The sequence below is a fragment of the Megalobrama amblycephala genome, linkage group LG5 (genome assembly GCF_018812025.1).
Source record: "Megalobrama amblycephala isolate DHTTF-2021 linkage group LG5, ASM1881202v1, whole genome shotgun sequence".
NCBI classification, from domain to species: Eukaryota; Metazoa; Chordata; class Actinopteri; order Cypriniformes; family Xenocyprididae; genus Megalobrama; species Megalobrama amblycephala.
This window is the reverse complement of record NC_063048.1, coordinates 33662793-33681253: the sequence shown is the minus strand read 5'-3', so window position 1 is coordinate 33681253 and position 18461 is coordinate 33662793. Positions and strand designations below refer to the sequence as shown.

The 18461-nt window shown below is 39.5% G+C and overlaps 2 protein-coding genes across 3 annotated transcripts in view; one reads left to right on the top strand and one right to left on the bottom strand.

The window, feature by feature from the left end:
- The first annotated feature begins 218 nt into the window (after window positions 1-218).
- Window positions 219-7937, top strand: LOC125269143. Its single transcript, XM_048191917.1, has one exon. The coding sequence runs from the start codon at window positions 656-658 to the stop codon at window positions 1334-1336; it is 681 nt and encodes a 226-aa protein (XP_048047874.1). The 5' UTR covers window positions 219-655; the 3' UTR covers window positions 1337-7937.
- Window positions 7938-11476: 3539 nt separating this feature from the next.
- Window positions 11477-18461, bottom strand: part of asap3 (ArfGAP with SH3 domain, ankyrin repeat and PH domain 3) — a 36563-nt gene continuing 29578 nt past the window's right edge. Inside the window, exons 15-26 of one of the 2 annotated variants that reach the window (XM_048191916.1) lie at window positions 18241-18374; window positions 17119-17210; window positions 16828-17008; window positions 16147-16232; window positions 15945-16060; window positions 15760-15827; window positions 15261-15365; window positions 14867-15071; window positions 14435-14657; window positions 13879-14089; window positions 13225-13353; window positions 11477-13042 (exon numbers count right to left, since the gene is read on the bottom strand). In XM_048191916.1, coding sequence (XP_048047873.1) covers window positions 12968-13042; window positions 13225-13353; window positions 13879-14089; window positions 14435-14657; window positions 14867-15071; window positions 15261-15365; window positions 15760-15827; window positions 15945-16060; window positions 16147-16232; window positions 16828-17008; window positions 17119-17210; window positions 18241-18374 — 1625 coding nt within the window. In that variant the 3' untranslated portion in view covers window positions 11477-12967. Of the gene's footprint in view, window positions 13043-13224; window positions 13354-13878; window positions 14090-14434; window positions 14694-14866; window positions 15072-15260; window positions 15366-15759; window positions 15828-15944; window positions 16061-16146; window positions 16233-16827; window positions 17009-17118; window positions 17211-18240; window positions 18375-18461 lie in introns of both variants that reach the window. The other variant, XM_048191915.1, reaches the window with a different exon arrangement.

Sequence of the window (18461 nt, the reverse complement as noted above, 5' to 3'; positions counted from 1 at the left end):
TTTCATTTTAATGGCAATTAATAGGTCCTTTTCATTGCAATTAAAGTGAAATAACTGAACACAAACATTTGTGTATATATATGTATATATAGGCTATATAAAAAATAAGATTTCTTTAAAAAATGAATATACATAAAACTCATGTTTTATGAGTGCCAAGATCTGTTGCGTGGCAACAGCAGATCGTGGAATGTTGCATTTGCGAATGATCATGCTTCTCTGGCTATTCATGACCTCAGCGGGGGAGGAAAAGAGTGAGAGAGATGCAGAAAGATAGAACAACTTCAAAGAGAACAAGAGAGGGAAATGTGTATGAGTGTGTGTGGGGCAAGCAGTTAATTCTGCTTTTCTACAAACCATCTGATGGCTCAGGCTGTGTTGCTACGGGCAACACACAGAGGGAGGGAACAGGGTATGATTAAGCAGTGATGGCAAAAAAATAACCACTTTTTGGCTTTTTTCATTGCCTGAGCTGACGTAGACATCTGTAGGGACGACAGAGGGTGAAAAAGAGAGAGGATGCTGAGTGGGCAGGAATACAGACGTCGAGCATCCAATCAGCGGAGGCAAAGTCAGCGTCTGTTTGTCCAATAGAGTGTGACGAGGCTCCTCCAGTGTGAGCTAACAGCGCTGGTGGCTGGTGTCTTATTAATGAATGGAGCGTCTCACAGGCAGCAAAACGGTGCTTGAGCTCTCTCTCCCTGGACGGAGAAGGCAGCACAAACAGAATAGTAGGAGCACTTCGCACCTCGACAGAAAACAACTGCAGCAGCCGTGTGCAAATATGAAGAAGCACCAGCGTGAGGATGAGAACTCTGACAGCGATGCAGAGCAGGATTCTTCTCCCCCTTCTGCGATGGATGTCCATCCCTCTTCTTCTTCTTCCAACTTCCTCCTGCCCTCGTCTTCTCAGCGGAGATCCATCTCCATGGGGGACTTTCGGAGAGTCCCTGCTGGACAGACAGGCTCCGAGCCCCCCTCTACAGCCTCCACGGCACCCTCTTCCAAGCTGGTAACCCCCAGCTCAAGTATGGAGTTCGAGGCAGCTCGTCGACGCCTCCTGGAGGTGGAAGAGCGCCAGCGTGTCATCAGAGAGATGGAGAGACGACTGGAGGAGCTGAGGGAGGTGTTCGTGCGCTCCGAGCAGGAGGCGGTGGAACACGGGGAGCTGGTGGCGCGCATCACCGCTGCCGCCCAGCAGGGCGAACTATATGTGGCGGAAAATGGACAGCGGCTGAAAAAAGGATTGCGGTTTAAACGGCACAGGCCTACCATTGTCTTCTCCTCCATGCTGGGGCTGAGAACGTGCCTCCCTTGGCCTGTCAAACTCAAATAGCGAAACAGCCGCTGCTTACTTGCAAGATGGTCCTTCACTGCTCACAACAGCATCACTTTTTTTCAGATCCAAGGATGTCCAAGGCTAATTTTCTACTCGCTGTTAGTCAGAAATTGCTGAAACTTTTGCTTCACCTGTATATATCATTAACTGGGATCTTAGAGGGTGCTTCATTTGAGCCCATCGAAATGGCGCGGGCCTCATATTTGCTGCTTGAACAACCCAAGAAAGACACTGGGGATTTGCTGTAATGTGTGTGAACTCTGTGCATGCGTTGCACTTCATGTCGCTTAGCGTGTGTGAGAACGTGTGAATGTCAGAGAGGAAGCAGAAGGGTGCTATTCATCCAGAAGAAGTCACTCAGGTGTCCTGTGATTGGTCCGAAATGAAAGGCATTCTTCCATCTGCAGTAAGGTGAAACAGAGCTTTTAGGCTAAAGGCCCGTTCACACCAAGAACAATACCTACAACAAGAACTATATTGGCGTCCACACCAATGGTTGTTAACCTTCTGTTTAAGGTTAATAAGCACACATATCATTCACCAACTGGAAAAAATCACTGAAAGTGATTCCAATTATATTGTTCACCAACTGGAAAAATCACTGAAAGTGATTCCAATTATATTGTTCCTCTGCGACATTATCGTTGTAGTGGTGTGGACTTCATTATTCCCATAGATTTAAAATGATTATTAAAACTTTGTAGTTATCGTTGTAGTTATTATTATCATCTTGGTGTGAACTGTCCTTGAAGTCCCAAGAGACAGATGAATTGTACATGATTGTACAATTTGTGCACACATACTGGGGACGTGCGCTTTTGTTCTCGTCTTGTACGTTTAGGGTGCCCATTGGGCTTTTGTGGATGGAGAAGAGGAGCAGCGATTTCTCTCTCTTCTCTGTCAGCATTCCATCTGTGGCCTCTTTGTCGCCTAGCAACCAGGACCTGACTTTCATTTCCTTCTGAATGTATTTAACATCAACAGATCATCCAAAACTACAGCTCATGAATGACAGGCAGAGGACATTTTGAGATTCTTGTTGCGTGATTTAATTAGCTGCAGATCGCTTGAGCATACACTACTAAGAATGCATTCAAATATGTAGTTAAAAATGTAAGCAGAAAGATAATGGCTGTGTTGGAAATGTAAGTCCCAGTCAGTCAATGACCAAGGGGTTTCAGGCTGGCTTCTAAAGCATCATGTCATATGGAATGATCAAATTCTTGGGAACTTGTGAGAGGTAACCAAACAAATATTTAATGACTACAAATGCTTATTTCTTGCCAGAAAAGTCATATGTTATGAATGTACATTCATATACAATTGACCACTCCATCAGATACCATTTTCCACCAAACGCATAGAACTGAGGAATATCGTAGGCAGCGAAGGATCAAGACCTTCAAAAACCAACCAGATGAAGGCATCTTAGTCGGGATGTTATGCTAACATTGGTTTCAGATTTGATTTGATGCCTTCCTACCTCCGTATGCTGCATTCAAATGCTGCTTTTTCAGGTTTCAGACACAGCCAATATCACTCGTTTGATAATGAATAGAAACTAAAACCAGTTTTACATGTAGGTTGCTATAATCTCTTTGGTTGGTTATTTGGTGCAACTGCCCTCATGGAAACTTCCTATCTCATCTCAGACATCTCTCTCTCTCTCTCTCTCTCTCTCTCTCTCTCTCTCTCTCTGAGCAAATGGCTCTTGCTCAGCCTTGCTTGAGTAGAGCGCGTTCAGGGACTTCAGCAAAACACAAGGGACTGCTATTCTTGGCTTGAACCAGTTAAGGCTGGAAGATTCTGGGCTAGGTAGAGAGAGAAATATGATCAGATGCTGGCTAACCTTGTAGGTCTTTAGTGAGTGAAATAACCTTTCCTTTGGCAGATAGATTTATGCTATACTGCAGGGTAAGCCAGCAGGACTGTACATCACCACTGAGAATGTAGCCTGCACCTGGCATCTTGCCTCATTGTGTAAGCAGACAGTCGCTCTACTCGCTGCATCATATCAGGAAAAACATGGAATTAGTGCGTCTATATACCATTATATATATATATACATTAAATTAACTCTGTATTATAATCTTAGATTCTTCCAAAATCTGAAAGTAACATTTATGTAACATTAATTATTCGATTTAAACGCTGTGATTACAATCATTACATACACATAGAATGTCTTTTAACAGGGTCCCTTTGCAATACACTTCTGTCTTCTATAAATACTACTGCATGCATGGTGCTTTTTTGTCCCTCTGCGTGACACCTGCGCATCTGTGTGTGATGCAGTTCGATTTACGTCATTTGACGGGGCAGGATGCTTGCAGACCACAGTCTTTCTTCAGTTATATCGATCAGGCGTAAAGCAAACACAATAGACGTGAGTGAATCTCAGTTCAAGGGCTACTTACACTCCTTTAATGACAGAACATCTGGGTGTCCTTAATGGTTGCGCTGATCTCCCTCATTTTAGTAGGGATTTGATTTAGGCAGCTGTAGATTATACTAGATTTAGGACACGCGATTGGCTGCTGTAGAGTGAAAGATGATGAACATGCCTGCAATGTTCTTCTGCGACATATCAACTGCTAACCAAACTAAGTTGTTGTGATGAAAGCCTCTGGTGTGTGGACATGTTATTAGCGATCACTGTTGGAATGATGTTATGAACCCATCTTAATGAGTTCCCACACAAACATTTACCATGGTAATCAATGTTACTACTTTAAAACCACAAAAAAAAAAAAAATATTATGGAATTCCTGACAGTGTAGTAAGGTGTAGATATTTTTCATTTATTACAAGGATCTCTGGAATGCTGGATTCTGATTGGTCAAATGCAGTATTCAGCGGTCTGATATTTCCTAATATAGAATGCAACAGTGTCCGTCAACTTTTTCAACTGCCTTGGCACTGGAAGTATTTTTTAATTCCATTTCCAATAGGGATTAAAAAAGTCTTCATTTAAGAGTTATAATAAGCCATAACCAGGTGAATAAGCCATAATTTTGAGGTGAACCACAATGTTACAAACATTGATTTGAAGCAAAACAGTATTTGAAAATTTGACAAAAACTGTGTACTTAAAGGCTTTAACAAGGGAAATAACTACAATCCCAAAAGCATTATGAATTAAATCATTAAATTAAAAATGATGAAGACATATAAATGATTGATGGTTTATTTTGTATAGAGAAACAATATATTAAATGCATCCTATGCAAAAAAATGTTTAGGTAGTTTGAGAATGTAGGGAAATCTAGTGCTTGTGTACCGCTTTTTATCCAGGACTATAAAACCCTGTACCAGAGCAGGTTTAGCACCACTTTTGAACAGTTTGAAACCATACAGTGTTAAAATGTTACCGCTAAATGCTTAGCAACAGACAACCAATTGTGTGCCTCATATTTGCGTGCTTTGGACAAGTCACGGAAACATTGCGCGATGTATAAAAAGTCGTTTCAGAGTCTGAGGGGAAAATGTCTGAAAGTCCGAAAAGTCTATTCAGGATAAACTTGATAGTACAGTCAGCAATATATAATATATATAGGATGCGCCATGCTAGAGCCTTTATATGTGCGTTCACACCATGTCATAATTACCATAACGATTCTGAACTGAAAAAGCCTTCATGTGCTTGTTGAACTTGTAATTACAATGTTACGACTTGTACCACGTGGCCACTGTATCACCTGACCTCTGCAGATTTAAGGTGTGTTCGACTTGAAGCGCCGCTGTGCAGACCGATCGGTTCGATAAAAACGTAGGGTTTAGGAACGTACAGTAGAGCTGCATTCACGTCATGTCGTAATTCCCGTAATTTTGAGATGACAGCACGTGATGTTCTATTTGGAGCTGTTCACGTCCTCAGACTGGGAATTATGCGTTTTCATGGCATCACTATTAACGCCTAAATGAATCTGCAGCAGTCAGGTGGTACAAGTAGGAGCTCTCAGAAGATTCCCAACTTAGAGTTGTAATTACGAGCTCTATGTGAATGCTTTTTATAAGTTTAAACCTCGTAATTACGGTTATTTCCGACTTGGCGTGAATGCACCTTATTAAAAGTTAGTTTATGAATACCCAGGATTAATTGTTAACCTCAGGTAAATTATGGTCAGTGTAAAACATTAAGCAAGATAACCCAGGATGGGATTTATAATGACCCAGGATTAATTATTTAAAGTGTGAAAAGCCCTAAAGTGTTCTTTTGGTGCAATTTGCTTATAATAGTGCTGTCGAACACAATTATTTAAACATTAAGTTGAAATCATGCAGACTGATGGCTTCAACAAAAGCATATAACAACAATTAACAATCTCATAGATCACAGTAGGTCTGTTTTTAAAGGTTATCGATAATAATAATTTCCCTTATGGAGAAAATGAATGGGATTTTACTTCCGTAACCAAACTGTTGCACTCTATAATATAACTCAAATATGACCACTGTCGGGTACCATGGTAAATTTTTGTAAGGGTTTCTAGTTTGTAGAAATCCAGAAATGCTAGACGACCAGTTAAATGGTTTCTCGCAGGTATTCATGATTTGTAGGCTGTATGTTCTCAAAAGCCCTATAGAGTTAAACATTCATCAAATGCCTTATCTCGTTGACTGTACATATGACATATTCACGCTGTGTGGTTAAAAGACACCTCAGCTGAAGTCTCTCTCACATGGTGATTTTTGCACTGCACCTTTTATGAGTTTTGCTATGACAGATGTTAAAAGAAAAGCTTTCCCAAAGATCTGAGCCCACTTGCAGAATGAATGTAAAGTCTGTCCTTGTGTCCATGTCTAGTTATGATGCCATCCTTATAAGCTTTCATCAGGTAACACTAATCTTTGTAAACAGTTTTATTGGATATCCAGCTTTTGTTGTCAAATCTACTGTACTTATTTAGATAAGCAGATTCATTATTTCTTCTCTCAGCTGTAAAATAACTTTAAGCTAATGTAATCTTAATGCTCATGGGCGGCCTTTGCTATCCAGAGGCCCGTTTCAAAGAAACAGTTGGAGGCCTCCCAACCCCCATAAGGAAAAACACTGTATGCAATGCAACTGCATATACTTAATAGTTACAAATGCTTTCTATCTACCACTATCCACTCATTTTTTCTTTTTAACCAGAGGCCGGTTGCATAAACTGCTAAGACTAGTCTTACAAGTTAGTCATCCAATTTTTAAGACTGTTCATAATTTTTTTTAAGTCAGTTACATGACAACTAAGATTGGTCTAATTTGATACTGAAAAGTACTGATTACCCCTAACTGACTAGTTGGTCATACTAGTTCTTAAGACGGTCTTAACTTAATGGTTATTTTTATGCAACTGGCCCCAGAATTGCGCAACCAATCATGACCGAAAACAAAAACAATTTTCGTCACTCACAGCCCCACCTTGGACTCTGAAATGACCTAGCATTGAGAGCAAAGAAATAAAAATTAGAGAACAGGGATTAGATAATGGATGGAATTAGTAATGCAATATGAATATGCATAGAACTTGGCTTTTCGTAACCGATATTGTTATAATGACAGAATTGCATTTATACTACATACACTCATACTATATAAAACACACTTTTTAGCAGACGTGAAGTAATTGCTTATTCAAAATAAGTACCTACTCAAGAGAGTAAGCAATTTTGAGTCACTGAGTCAATCATTTAGACCTATTCGCTCAAAAATGCGGATTCATTCAATAATGAAACATACTATGTTGCTCGGACACGAGCAATGGATCTGCTGTGGATTTGTTTGGAACTATTTTCATTGGCAAACCAGAGCAAAAAAAAATTGTCTAAAATGTAAGTCACCTAATATTAACTTTTTGTTGTATAAAATCAATATCACATTTGCAATCATGTTGATATTCAGGAAAACAACGCTCTTGCTTGTGTGGTATTGCCTAAAACTCATACAGGGACTTTTTTTTGCCCCATATTTTAAATTTTGTGGGCATTATTATTCATTTTTGGTGTCATTTTTGCCCAAAGCCCTGTTAATTTCCACCCTAGTGTGTGCAGAAAAAGTCCTGGCGCTCTTTTTCGAGCACAAGCGGAGGCCCCTTCTGTTGTGAAACCAGTTTCAAATGAAACGGGTGAAACATAGCAAAGGCCACTACTGCCTATTTACAGTAGCTTTTATCTTTAGTCACAGTATAAGTAAAGCTTTTCTGGTAAAAAAAAAAAAAAAAAAAAAAAAAAAAAAAAAAAAAAACATCTAGTGGGGTTCACAAATTTAGCCTTTTGAACATTATAAGAATGTATCACTTTTTGAATTTATGTATTTAATGTGCTTTGCAAAGTTCTATTCACAATCTTTAAAAATAGCCTATTCTGTAATTACTGTTATTTAATCCTTTGTTTCACAGAACAAGATTCAACAGTTCTAAAACCCTTGTCTCTTGTCTAACATTGAACGGATGTATTTTTAGTGTCACTGTATGCTGAATTATCTAATTGGATTTTTGCTACATTGCATTTGCTGAAGAAGAAAAAAAAAAAACATGAAATGAAAACAATTCCACATGCTTCTGTACATTTATTGATAATACATTGAATATTAAAAATGTTTTTGCTGACTGTTTTAATGAGTTCATTTGCCTATGAAAATGCTGATCTTACGCCAAAAGGAGAGAAACGAATATGCCTGTGTCTATTTTAAAGGTTCAGTCTCTCAGAATTTGATAGGACCGGAAGAAACACTTGATCCAGCACAGCTTGGAACGATTTCTGCTGAAATCAGTACCAACAGCCTAATTTCTTTCCATGAGCCATCTGGCAATCTGACAGACACCAGCATTAGAGGAAACACAGACCGCTAATGTCAGTCCATCTGACATAGACACTTATATATGCAAAGGTCAAATGCTTATTTGGATTAAGATCGATTTTAAATCAATTGCCTCAATGTCCTACTACAGTAAAGAAACCTGGAAAAACACTTATGATTGCTATGATATTAGAGACTGAGCCATAGACAACGCATTGAGGTTTCATACAGTCTGTCTTTCTCGGTGTGACCAGATTCAGAATCTAAACACCACACTTCAGTTATCTGCAATAATAATTTACAATGTCCTTAAAACAAGCTCAGGTCACTTTTCAGTTCAAAAAATTGTGTAAGAGAACTTGTATGTAGTTCAGTAGATGAACATGCAACATTAGTGACTAAGATTAAAGCTCTGGAGTGCAAAAGAGCACCCATTAGTTGCTACCTAAAGTTTATGCAAAGATTAGTAAAGCACTCATGTTGTTGTTAGCATAACGAGGCCTTACATAATGTTATTAACCCATAACGGCAAAAGCTATCACTTTATAATAGCCCTGATCCAATGGCTGGGTTTAGTCGAGTAAAAAGCTTACCCTTGGCGATTCTCTATGCACCTATTGAGTGGGGTTGTGCTTTCAGAGATTATAAAATCATGTACCCATTAGTAAAACACACAATAAAAATCAAATGAACGTAGACTAGAAATTCGAACACCAAAAACCGTTTTGTGACTCTTTAAGGTGTCGTGACAGATTGCTATAGCACCTCAGCTCAAGCGGCTCGTGAACCGATCATCTCTTCCTACTAGCCCTTAATCGGTCCTTAGGGTCCAGCTGATCCCATTGAAAGATTCCTTCATTTTTAAAGTGTTCCTTTCATCTCAGGGGCATGAGACTCTGTGACTTTTCCTAAATGATCTAAACACCCAAAAAATCTGGGCTTGATTTGGTTGTTCTAAAGGTGTGTTAAAAAAATAAAATAAAAAAAAGACCGTTAAAGGACCCCACTTTGAAAATTATTTTTTTTTCTCCATTTCATTTGTCAAAAAAAAAAAAAAGAATAAATCCAGTATAAATCTGAAAATTTTTACATTTAAATAAAGGTCTGGTCCTAGACCATAAACACAAAGTGGAACGAACTTTCTATCTCATGCACACGCACGCACACACAGGTGTCTGGGGCATTTTTTAGATTTTGGCAAATAAAATCAGACATAAATGCACAACAGTGTGACGGGGTAGACATTACACACCACACGCACACACACACAGAGAGAGAAAGAAGGAAAAAGGCAGATGAAAGATGAAAGGCAGCTAACCTTTTGCATTACTATTTATTGGCGCTGTTGTTTTGTTTTGTATTGTGTTGGTTTTATTTACTTTTTCAAATTCATCTCTTGTTCTAAAAAAATCAATAATTTGTGATAATTTTCTGAAATAAATAGTATGTGATTACAGTCGTCTTTTAGTAGTGACTTGTAACATTGATGCAAATTTATGTATAATATTTTGCAAAAGCAAATGAAAAATATATCAGACAACAAAAATAAATACAAAAATGTTTAAATATATATTCACAAAATATATATCAAAGTTGTGAGAAGCTGAAGCATCAAGAAAAATGAAGTGAAAACTACATGAGTCCCTATTGACCTCTACTGGATATATGTGGTCATTGCACTTTAACTATAATTCCTAAAGTTTTTCCACAAACCTGTAGATGGCAGTATTCTATCCCAATACATAGAGCAATGTCCAAATACAATTTAGATTTTAAGGTGATAGAGAGGATTTAAAAACATGCGTAAGAACAGCCCCCCTCTTTCACAGCTCATTTCAAAGGAACGCCTCCCAAAACTTGTGCACGAGTATTGGAACACGAGTGTTTACCACCGGCATTTGCTGTGTCATGTTTTTTGGATTCATTATGTCGGACTCACCGCAGGTAACTCATAATCTGCAGTTGTTACTCCTGTCTCCTGACAAAAAAATTGCATGCGGCGCCTGTAGAGTGTGGAAAGTTACTGGAGCGCGCAGCCTCGCACGTCTCTCACAAGGAACGTCACGGCAGTGATTGACAAGCCAGAGGGCCAATCGTTTACGCGATGATCACGTAAACGATTGGCTGATGTTTTTAAGGCCCTACCTTGTGCACAGATGATGTATATTAATATTATTCATTTCAGTGCACCTAATAAATATAGTCTTTTATCAGTTAGTAAAGACAGTTTCAAGTAATATTGCAAAAATGTATAAAACAAAACATCCTCTTTAACACCTTTAATTAAGATCATCATTAAAGTAATTTTTTCATTAAAAATATATTTTTTTCATAAGCCAATTTATGGAGTAGTTTAGTAATTGTGCAGTAAATAGGTAAAAAAACTACCAAATATCCACAAAAACAGCATAAATGCATGACAGAAAAAGACAGTTTATCATATAAAAAAATGTTAATTTCCTTATGCAATCGTTCTGTAAAAGTTGGGGGTCTATCTGATCCCAAGGCACTAAAACGTAAACGATGAGTTAATGTATGGCATCAAATACATATGAATGAACATGAGAAGAAATGTTGTTTCATACATGGAAAGACATCAGTACACACCATTTTTCAAGTTAAATGTCCACCGAGGTTAATCTGCTAACTCCCCTAACTCCTTTGACGGACAAAATGGCGGATTCGGCATTATGATTGGTTAGATCGCTTGTCAATCAAACTCCCGGCGAAGGGTCAGTTGCGTTGTGCACATTTATGTTTTATATTTTAAATGTTTTAATTATGCTACTTTGTAAGTAAAAACCTCATATTACGTACTACCAGGCAGTAGGACTACACCTTGGTTGATTACACCAAGCATTCAACCAAGGAGAACTGTTGCGTCATGTTGCAAGCCAACAGTCCTCGTTTATGTGAACATCTGCTTCAGGCTGACCTGAAACTTTCTGCACACTGACCCCCTGACCAGTGACGTAACACCTGTCAATTATGCAACAGTTCAGTCAGATGCTAGCTAACGATTTTCAATAAGGAAGCTGAGTGCTGGCAACCATCCATTAGGCCCTTTCAGGATGGACAGCTGACGGTTGAAAAAGTAAAAGGTACTAATACACACAAACACTTTTGATGTGTGCATAATCCTTTTGCAAAAGATGCCGCATTCTTAATCCAGGATTTAAAAATAAATGCAGAGTAAGTCTGCGTGTGTTTGACGATTGTAGAGGGCTTATATATTCTAGAAAAAGGTAGTTATGCCATCTCCCCTACTGTATTATATTCTGTAATAATGCACTTCATTCTTATAAACCAACAACAGTCATATCAAAATATGTTCAACCCAGAGACAACACATGTTTATAGTTTGCAAACATTTAATTGTCATTTTCAATTCTCAGAAACAGATGCTAAACATCTCAGAGAAAAAACAAATTTACTCTGAACAGACTGGACGTGACATTTCTCAATAAAATAGTTATAGTGATACAAAATGGTAGAGTTTAACAAGCATAACTTACACGGCGTTACCTTTTGCTTTCCTAAAACACAAAGTGAGCTGAACCGTTTTGGACCTCCAACATACGTACTTTCATCTCTGCCTAAAAAATGCTTCACAGAAGTCAATGAGATGGCAGAAGGGAAAACATCTGTTGTGTGCTCTCAGCTTATCAAACATTTATACAGAGTCTGCTGGTTTGAGACGCATCCCAAATCTGCCATAAACCACCTCGGTCTGAAGGGAGACCCCATAAAAAAACAATAATAATAATAATAATAATAATGCTGACTGATAACAATACAGACATTATAATTACATTACATGTGGGTGACAAGTACAGCAATTTTTTAATTGACTTTTAAACATTAGCATAAAATATAGACACTCGAAAAGAGTTGATCTACTATAAAATAAACACAGGAAATACAATGCAGAATTTATGCGTGCTGGGACTGAAAAACAACAAGTTTTTCAAGACAATGGAGCATTATGCCAACAAAACAAGTGAATCATGTACTTGAAGCTGTTAGTGTGTTTCTGTGCTCTATAAGGCCTATTAGTGTCTGTATTGTGAGGGTAAGTTGATGTTTCTCTCTCAATCTATGGCTTGCAATACTAAACTTTCTGCAGTCAAAACATATCAAACATTTCTTGTCGTTTAACGCTCAGATAACATCTTCTATATGAGGATTCTCAAGGTTTTTGAGTTTCATTGATCTTACTAGTTGCTTTATCTCCCAGTGCAGGGCTGGATGTCCGGGAATCAGCCGCAATAGGAGACGTCGGTGCAGAGGAGACAGATGAAACCAAATACATCATCCGTTAACTCGCTGTCTGGTGGACCTGGTGTCTGGCCAGAACTAATGGCGTGTCATGACGCCTGACGTTATAAAATAATATCCAGAGAGCACCAACCACAGGAGTGAGAGTCCAGTGCCTCCAAGTCTGGTCGACAATCTCTTAGAGACCTCAAACGCCAAGTACACGTTCAATGCCTCAATATCAATAAGAATAAGTGCTATTGTTAGTTTAAACAACTAAGCCAGGAAGAGTTTCAAAAGCTGGATGGCTTTCATCCCTTTTTTGCCTGTCCCAAAGAAGTCATGACGTACCTGCCAAACCTTCAGTCCAGATAAACAGCTCAGATACGTTATGAGCAGCACTGAAATGGATCAGTGGATCATCTTACAGCATACACACTAATGCTGTGCAAGTCTGTTCTCCAGTCTTTCATCTTCTAAGTGCATTTCAGGCCTCCACAGTTTCTAGGTCTAGCGCCTCTGAAGATAAAAGCAACAGTCTAGACTAGTTCCACATGGTGTAATGTGAGCGTTCATGGAGGACCATCTCATTCTCCTAATTTATGTACATAGTTGACTGGAAAGGAGCCACTTCTTGAAGGTTCTCCCTCTATATGGCCCACCTGGAAGGGAAAGTGTGCAAGATGTTGAGTTCTCGACATCAGTTTGAACTGTTTATGGAAAATGTACTGTTAAATTTATGGTTTAAGAAAATTGTCAGTTACTGCAAAGCCTGTTGAAAAGAAGCCCAGGTAAACACAGGATGTGTGTGTGTGTGTTAATGCGAGAGAGTATGTATACTTACCCACCAGTGTGGGTCATCAGTTGCTGTCACTATGATGACCTCATTCTTAAAGAAAGCCAGCTGATTGGCACCAACCTGTCTGCAGTCAACTAACGCTCTGACCTTCTTGGGTCTCTCCCTTAATGAGATCTAACACAGAGAGAAAATATATACTTGAGCAAGTTCAAGCTGGATACACTAAACCTGTTCAGATTTTAAAAGTTGTGTTAAGCACTAGGCATCATACAGTTGCTACACAGGAAAAACTGGGCATCATATACTACCGGACTTTCAAACTTTCCGAACACAACCAACAGAAACATTCACCTCGTTGCTAAGAGATGCATGACAAAGGACTGGATGAAATCATGGTCTGAAGCTAAAAAAAAAAAAAAAAAAGTGTGCCCAGTATGCAATTTTCTGTGAAATCAATCGACTCTGACTGTCCAAAATCTGCTGACTGCCTATGGCTTTCGGCAATTAGTGTCAACTCCTACAGACAGCAAATCTGGGCAAAAGTCGTGTGTTGTATTCCAGCTTTTACATATACAAATTCATTTTATTTTCACATATAAAGGAATAACTGAGACAAATAAAAGTAAATATAATATGTAAGCATTAGGAAGAAAAATTATTTCTCAAAATAAAGATCATTGCATGATCATGGCTTGTTACCATGGCATTTTTGCGCGAGCGAGGTGGCGGCAGTATGATTGGCACCGTGGCACTGTTGTTAGCATTAACCGGCGGAGATGTAGAGTTGGGAGCCCCGCCCACGGGACTGCAGTAGAGTTCCTCCTGACTGCCTGCACCCACTGGAGACGGGGTCGAACTCTTCCCCTGACTCCCGTTGCTCGTGCGGCGATAAGAAGTCGTCTTCTCTGAACTGCAAATACACATTATATTTGAACAATGACCAATCAATATACTACACACATATACATACAAATAGAATGTCCAAACTCCGAATACACAGTATTCGAAAAACAGTAGGTGAAAAGTCCCTGGATGACCTACTGTTTCCGCCGAGATTCTGAAGTACGCATTTGATGGACACTTATCCCACCCCATTTATGAATGGAAGTATGTGCTGGTAGGCCCAAATTTCATTCACATTACCCATATTTATACTATACAGAACATACTTTTTTAACGGTCGCAAAGTAAGTTCAAATTCAAATGTAGTACCTACTCAGACAGTACGCAATTTTGGACGCAGTGAGTGACTAACCTGACGGGTCCTCTCTGACTCTGTGGTGAGGTGGAGTGATTTTTGCCCTCCGCCCCCGAGAAAGGTCCCTCCCAGAACACCGTCTGTCTCTGTCCTTTTGATGGTCCCATGGTGTGAGAACGTGCAGGTGTCTGTCCAGAGGACTCGGTCACATGGGACGTGGTGCTGATTCTCTGAAAGCAGCCAGTGGGGTGGGAACTCTGGCGGTAGGGGGTGTGAGTCTCTGGAATGGAAACCGAAATCTGAGGATCTGAACGACCTGTGGGGACACAAATTATCTTTGACCTTGCTGTGGTTTGTCTGGAATAAACCTGCAGGGTTTCAAGACATTTCTCATATGCAAATGAGCACAATTTAGCTTCTCAGAGAACATCTAAATCTGAAATAGCAGACTTTCAAAGGTCACTTAAAAGCTAACAAATAATATCTCACCTCTCTGTATTGCTTTAGCTGGCAGGGGAGGTGGTAGGGAGCTACCAGTGGGGGCGCTGTTGTTGGGCGGATTTTCATATAGGAAGTCAATGTTCTCATAGGTCCGGGCTGGACTGCTTTTATTTAAATTCCATGCAGACGAGCAGTGCCCATTTCTGCCAGAAGGGGGCAGTGGAGACCGTGAGCCCTTAGGATGGGGACTCACCTAAAACAAAGTTATTGGACATTATTATAAAACACAACAAAGGCATCTACTTCCATTTATCATAATCTACTGATTCATAAACTCAAATATTCATAATGTTAGTATTTTTGTCATATTGCTGAACCCAAGATATCCCTTTATATATAGTGAAAAATGCATATTGTATGAAATAGTTCTCTCATTACAGACCCTTTCGTCCAGATCATCTTCGCTGTCATACATGTCCTGTGGCATCTCCCATGGGTATTCAACATGGATTTGAGAGTTAAACTTCCCATTGTGGGCCAATTCCAGCTAAACATACACACAGAGCAAATGTAAGAAAACATAATATTTCACACTACTATCCTATTAGAGAGCAAATCCAAAAATCAAATCCAGCTTTATTTCATTCATTTATTTATTTATTTATTGTCAGTTTTATACTGGAATGAGCACATGGTTGCATGATCCTTGACCCTTGCATTTGCGACTAACTAATGGGTTTGCTTTATGTGATGATACTATTATATGCAGGGAAGTTGAGGGGAATTTCCTTATGTAAACAGTGTCATATGACTTCAGGATATTAAACAGGATAAAAATCAACCTAGAGATTATATCTCTACAAACACGTGCTCACATACACACATAAAGCCAATAAAAGCTTTGCGTCAGCTGTTTCTTTTGTGCAGTATGTGATACTCACCAGTTCGATACACTGCATGTGCTGCAGTCTCTTGGCAATGTCAAGAGCCGTCTCACCTGCTGAGTTCACTACAGGACAATCAGAACAATGGAAGGGTCAAATGTCTATTTATCTATCTACCTATCTATCTGTTTATCCATCCATCCATCACATTCATAGTTGGATTTGTGTGTATTATTGTATACCTGTGTGTAAAGCAGCCTTTGCTTTGAGTAGAAGTTTCAAACACTCAGATTTGTTGTATAATGTACAGTAATGAAGAGCTGTGTTTCCTTCTGCAGTCTTCTTTTCCAGGCAGCCACTGAGAAAACACACACACAGGGTGGTCAGCTGATGGACATCCTACTGGGTGCTGACAGATCTGTGACACTAGCAGATTTCTCTCACCAGTTCTGAGCTAGAAAATCCACCAGAGCCAGAGAAGTCTTCTCGGACATGCGCACAGCTAAGTGAAGACCGGTCTCTTTCAAGTCCTGTGAGACACAGAAGAGAACAAGATAATGCCAACCGGCCACCATCTCAGCGAAACAAATGTGCTGTTGGATGAGGAGTGATGGAGAAGATTAATGAATTAGACGGCGAGTTGGTGTAATGCAATTCTCTACTTGTGAGTAGATGTGTGTGCTAACTTAAAATGGTGATTCAGTCACTGAATCATTCGAGTCAAATTCTGTCTTAGAAAAGATCCTTCAGCCAAATAACACACATATCCACAAAACAAACTGAAACACAAGTACAGCAGTCATTACACAGCTTGCGTTCACTTCCTGAGTGGGCTGAGGAGAGGGGAAATCTGATTAGAGATGGAAAAAGAGGAAATACAGAATTACAGAGAAAGAGTGAATGATGTGTGATTAATGACATCTAACCACACAGATGTCTCGTTTCTGTTTATACAGTCAAACTGATTAAGAGGAAATTAACATCTATGTAACTAAATTACAGGGAGTCTCATGTGACAGATGAACTTTTCTGAAAGTTCAAAACATCTCAAGAGCAAACTTGAGATGATTTTGTCATCACTGTGGATGCGGTGTATGCGTGTATGGTGGGTTTGAGTGGTCTCACCTGTCCGTCAGGTGTGGCCACTGGTTTAGACAGGTCCTCCCCCTCTGCATAGAGCTGAAGCAATGACGTGAGGTCCTTGCTCCTTACAGTGTCATACACGTGGTACACCTCAGAGTGTTCTTTCGGGAGGACGTAGCGGCGCTCTGCATACTTTGCTACAATGTACTCCTTCCTCGCTGTCCTGAGACGCACAAACAAAAGCAAAATGTGATAAGTCAAGGCTGAGCGACTTGTAAAGTGACAAAATGTTTTTTTAAGAGCAGTATATCTGAACTGCACACTAGGACTTACATGTCACTTTTTGGGAGGGGCTTGATTGCATCATTGGGTAGGTTGACTTCCATGATGTCATTAAACTTGGCATTTCCAATGCTCACTGCCAACTGTGAACCAAAACACAACTAATAAACAGATGTTTGCAGCAAACATACAAAACTAACAAACACCACAGAAATTTAAACACTACATTCATGCATCCAGCTTCATGTTTGGTAGTTTGTAATTACCTAATAAATAACAGTAATTACTTAATAAATAGCACTCATGTGTCTAGAAGCACTTGCACTTAGGGATTTCTTTTGCTTTACTGTCAGAGGTAAAAAGTTCATACAAACATGTGCAGATGAGAACTTGTGAGTAACTGCTGACTCAGTCCCAGTGAATTATAAGTAAAAACACACACAAAAAAAACTAGAAAGTCAATAATGGTCTCTGAGGTGATAATGGAGAAACTGAGGTGAATAATCTCTTTCAAATGTATGACAACACATTTACAAAAGTAGATACACTGAAACATGCCTATTTATATAAGAACGTGAAAGTGAAAGTGACGTGAAGGCTAAGTATGGTAACCCATCCAAGTTAGTGCACACACATTAGGAGTGGTGAATAGTGAACATAGACACACTGCAAACCGTGCACACACACACCTGGAGCAGTGGGCAGCCATTTTGCTGTGGCGCCCGGGGAGCGATTGGAAGATAGGTGGCATGTATCAGCATGATAATGCACCAATACACACACAAGACTTGTGACAGAATGGTTTGAGGAACATGAAAGTGAAGCTGAACATCTCCCATGGCCTGCACAGTCACCAGATCTAAATATTTTTAGCCACTTTGGGGTATTTCGGAGGAGCAAGTCAGAAAACATTTTCCTCCATCACAATCACATAGCGTCCTAGCCACTTTTCTAGAAGAGAAATGGCTAAAAATCCCTTTGGCCACTGTACAGGACTTGTATCTGTCATTCCCAAGATGAACTGATGCTATATTGGCTGCAGAAGGAGGCTCTACACCACACTAATAAATTATTGTGGTCTAAAACCAGGTGTTTCAGTTTCATTGTCCAACCCCTGTGAAATATATATATATATATATATATGAGACATATGTGTGTGTCATGTGCATTTACCAGGAGCTCAGAGGTGCTCAGCACGTCGAGAGTGAGAGACTGAATTCGTGAGTGATGTACTCCGAGCTCACGATGGATTCCTGAACACTCAATACAGGTGAGGATGCCCAGGTTAGTGGAAAGCCAGGTGGGATCTAAAAAGCACATCACACTTTATTCAAACATTTCTTTGTCAATCTTTAACACCTTTTGCTGACTAATACAATGTTTTTCAAGAGATC